This window comes from Elaeis guineensis, chromosome 11, assembly GCF_000442705.2.
Source record: "Elaeis guineensis isolate ETL-2024a chromosome 11, EG11, whole genome shotgun sequence".
Lineage (NCBI taxonomy): Eukaryota > Viridiplantae > Streptophyta > Magnoliopsida > Arecales > Arecaceae > Elaeis > Elaeis guineensis.
In genome coordinates, this window is record NC_026003.2 from 93872162 (window position 1) to 93876660 (window position 4499).

At 41.4% G+C, this 4499-nt stretch overlaps 1 protein-coding gene across 1 annotated transcript; it reads left to right on the top strand.

Moving 5' to 3' along the window:
- Positions 1–856: 856 nt before the first annotated feature.
- LOC105061140 (heavy metal-associated isoprenylated plant protein 3-like) lies at positions 857–2782 on the top strand. The gene is made up of 5 exons (XM_073246070.1): positions 857–988; positions 1094–1292; positions 1540–1754; positions 1857–1944; positions 2175–2782. Exons 1-5 carry the CDS (start codon positions 980–982, stop codon positions 2567–2569), a joined length of 906 nt encoding a protein of 301 aa, XP_073102171.1. The 5' UTR covers positions 857–979; the 3' UTR covers positions 2570–2782.
- The last annotated feature ends 1717 nt before the right edge of the window (positions 2783–4499 follow it).

The following is a 4499-nucleotide window of genomic DNA, read 5'->3' on the forward strand; positions in this document are numbered from 1 at the left end:
TCAAATAGAACCCCTTGGGAAAGTAAATCAGTTTGCTCTACATAATGCTATGATATAGAACAAATCATGAATTTAGCCTACTTGTCATGGATTTACCTGAGCTTGCAATTCAGAAACATGATCCAACTTAAAGCCAGGCCTATATAGCTTAAGTTATCAGACTGTGACCCCAATAGCCCAATCTCTCTAAACCTTATATGATGGCATAGCATGCATGCCATGCACAGATATGTATATATTTTGTTTACATTTTGGCAACCTTTCAATTCCATAAATTTGCCAAGAGAAGTATTCCTGTAATATGTTTTTTTTTTTTTTTCTTTTCAAATATCATCAAAGAAAAGAAATTTAACAACAGACTAGGCTGAAAACTCAGTTTAAAACTCATCTCTTGGCCTTGGTTGAGCTCAAGCTCAACTTAGTTAGAACACAATTGGGTTTAGGTCACATTTGGGGCAAGTTTGGATCATTCTTGCTGCAATTTGGTCCGAGCCTGACATAATGACAAAGGAATGATGATAATGAAGGAATCTCTTAACCATGATCACCAACTGCTTCCCCCTGAAGCGGGGAAGGCGTCAAGAAGTTTCTTTCACGTGGCACTCACGTGAGGGTCACTTCCCGGCCCTCCGACCTCTTTTTTACCACAGTACCCCTCCCACCAAGAATCTTTCAAGGGCTTCCCCCGCTGCGGGGGGCCGGCTTCGATTCCTAAATCCTAATGATAACGCCACGGGCTTGGGACCCCTGCCTTCCCCGCGGGCCCCACGTCGCACATGCATGCATGGATGCCCATGGATGCCATGATGCGTTGAATGGATGCACCGCAACAGCCTTTAAAATCCGAACCCGAAGTAGCGTTCATACCCTTCCTCTCAACAAGGCTCATCCTACCTCCGCTATTTATACCTCACCCCTCGGGTATTTCGCCTCTTCAAATCCACACACACACGCAGAGGAGAGGGAGAGCCTGTGAGATATGGGTGAGGTAGGGGTGTCTTCTCTTAGTTAACTCGGTATCTTTTTATAGTAATCCTGGATGGCTTTGTTTTGATAAATAATTTTCCTCTTTTGGTGATGCTCTTGGTTTCAGAAGGAAGAGAAAGGAGACGAGAAGCCGAAAAAGGGTGATGGGGAGAAGAAGGGAGCAGGAGACGAGAAGAAGAAGAAGGAAGGAGGCGGTGGCGGAGGAGGAAAGAAAGAGGAGGGTCCGGCCGCTGTGGTGTTGAAGGTCGATATGCATTGCGAGGGTTGCGCTCACAAGATCAAACGCTCGGTCAAAGGCTTAGAAGGTCAAATCTCCCTCTTTCTCTCGATCCGAATCAGATTTCTTTTGGATATCGTGTCTCGATTCCCTGAGCCAATTAAAAAAAGAGAGGACGGAAAGCTCCTGAATCTCGTAATCCTTACTACCGGCGCACGTTAGCAGATTTTTATCTTTCTTTTTTTCCCAAAATTGTTCTTTTTGCCTAGGGTTTTGTACGGAATAATTCCCTCACCGGCGACTTATATTTTGGGAATCTGGGGATTTGGGGACAGGGGTGGAAGGCGTGAAGGCGGACGTCGCGACCAACAAGTTGACGGTTCTGGGGAAAGCGGATCCCTGGAAGCTCAAAGAGCGGGTGGAGGCCAAAACCCGCAAGAAAGTCGACATCATCTCCCCTGCGAACCCCCCCAAGAAGGACGCCGGCGGCGACGCCAAGAAGCCCGCCGGCGGCGATGCCAAGAAACCAAACGACAAGAAACCCAAAGCGGTTGGTTCTTGAATCGCTTAATATTACTATTATCATTATTCACCCCATGGTACCAACAAATTGAGTTCTTGCTTACCGATTTCTATTTTTGGAAATTAATAGCCTGCGCCCTCCACCGTGATGCTCAAGATTCGTCTCCACTGCGAGGGCTGCATTCAGAGAATCCGGAAAACTATCCTCAAAATTAAAGGTAATTGATTTCATTTATTTTTCTGATATTGAATTAAATCCCCTATTTTAATTTCCCTTGAAGGACTGGAAAATAAATAAAACGGTGTTAATAGTAATAGGTTTGGCAGTTGGACCGTCAGATGGGTACAATTCCGCATCTGACAGCAGAGAAACGTCTGAGAGCTTACGGGTTTACACCGGGAAAACGACTTACGACTAATGATTTCGCGTTATTACATCCATGCCCAGGGGTGGAGGACGTTAGCGTCGATACGCCGAAGGATCTGGTAACCGTTAAGGGCACGATGGACGTGAAGAACCTCCCGGTGATCCTCAAAGAGAAGCTCAAGAGGAGCGTGGAGATCGTCCAGCCAAAGAAGGACGGCGGTGGCGGCGGTGGGGAGAAGAAGGAGAAGGGCGGCGGAGGCGAGAAGAAGGAGAAGGGCGACGGAGGAGGTGGGGAGAAGAAGGATGGAGGTAAGAAGGACGACGGAGAGAAGGCCGCAGCGACACCGGTGGCGGCGGCTGCGGTGCCGGAGGTGAATAAGATGGACTACTACGGGCCGTACGGTTACCGCATAGAGATGGTGCACGCACCGCAGCTCTTCAGCGACGAGAACCCCAACGCATGCTCGATAATGTGATGTTCCGTGGTGCATCTTACCGCTTGGTGGTGTTGATTGGTAGCTACTGCCTACTTGTAATCGAGAAAAATGTAAATAAATATAAAAGGATGGGAGGAAGACGAGACAGAAGGATAGCTTTAGGTGCTTTTGTTAGTGGGTTTAGTTCGATTTTGTTTGCTGTTCAAATCTCTCTAGCTAAGTTGTTTATGATATCAAATCAGTGGTTAATGATGTCCACTTGTGAGATAAATATTAAATTTTTCCCTATCTAAGAAGACGGCTGTTCTTTTTGCCCTAATTGATGGGCCCGATTGTCTAACTGACACGACGCGATTGTCTACCATCCACTGAATAGTAACGATGATGCCCGCCGTTTGATCCAAATTGGACTCCTTGACATTATCCCATGCATTAGAAAAGTCAAATGAACGGCTGTGATGCAGGCATAGCTATCTTAACCTGGACATGACACTAGCAACAGCGACGACAAAGTTTTTGTATTAATTTTGGATAATAATATCCTAGGTGGACAAAATTGATCACCATCCTCCCTTTTAAGGGCGGTCTTACAAACTTTGAGTAGCATACACCATTAGATATATGAATTTTCCACCGTAGAGACACTAGATAAATCAATTAACTATAAGTCTTACTTGAGGAGTGTTTCAAGAACTTTAGTAGGGTTTGGCAAATATAAATTTGCTCTTGCTTCGTGGAGTGATGAGGTTAGAAAATAATGCATGGTAAACATAATATTGAAATAATAGGTTAATGAATATCTGCACCAGAGAAGCAGACAGAGTAGTAATCAATTCGTAGTAGATGAATACAAGAAAATTATGATTCTTGACTATCAGAAAGATACAGACAGAGTAATCAATCGTAGATGAATACAAGAAATTATGATTCTTGACTATCAAAGAAAAGATAAAATAATAGGTTAATGAACATCTACACCAGAGAAACAAACAGAGTAGTAATCAAGTCGGAGTAGATGAATACAAGAAAATTATGATTCTTGATTATCAAAGAAAAGATGAGATTGGTTTTGAAAGATTGCAATGTGCTTTATATATGAATTAAATGTAGGATAATATTAAACATATAGACTTGTTGTAAACGAAGTTTGAATGTCATAAAAGGAAATGGGAGGACATTCAACTTCTCAATATATATGACAATTTAAGTTTGTAAATCTTTTATATATATATATATATATATATATATAAAGAGAGAGAGAGAGAGATCTATTTTCATAGTTTACAACCAATGAAAGCAATAATTAGTAAGATTCACCTCAAGGCATTGCATGCAACGACACCCAAAGACATGCATCCTAGCTAGTCTCAATTAATTATGAATTAATGATCATTCCAGAAAATAGTTGAATATTTCTTCTAAATATTCTCGTTTATAACTGTTTGATCTACATTGGACACGATGCAGCATAAAGTGCAACCAACAATATCTCTACCTAGCATCAAATGAGCTAGCGAATTCATGAGTAAAAATTATGGTAAGCATTTTTTTTAATAAAATTATATTAGGGATAATATCAAATTTTAGCCGCATATTCATATTTGTCATACAATAATTATTGTATGCTTTCATATTGTCAAATTCTATTTCCAATATGAATTTTTAAGATTTAATGCCTAAATTAGGATTAGGATGCCATGCTTTTAAATATATACGTAATATATTGTAAGAAACATCTTTTGAGATATTAATACTTTCTTGGGTAAAATTTGTAAATGAAGATTTTTTTTTTTTAGTTTTTTTCTCTCTGCTGCTTCAGTATGGCTCCATTTTATTCTTATCCAATCAGTTCTTGGTGCAAAAAATGATGGCTAATAGAGACTACGGAAACGTTTTAGTAGTGGAAGAAAGATGGACGGCTGTGACGCAAGCGTAGCTGTCTTAATCCAAAAAAGACATCGGAGCTGGC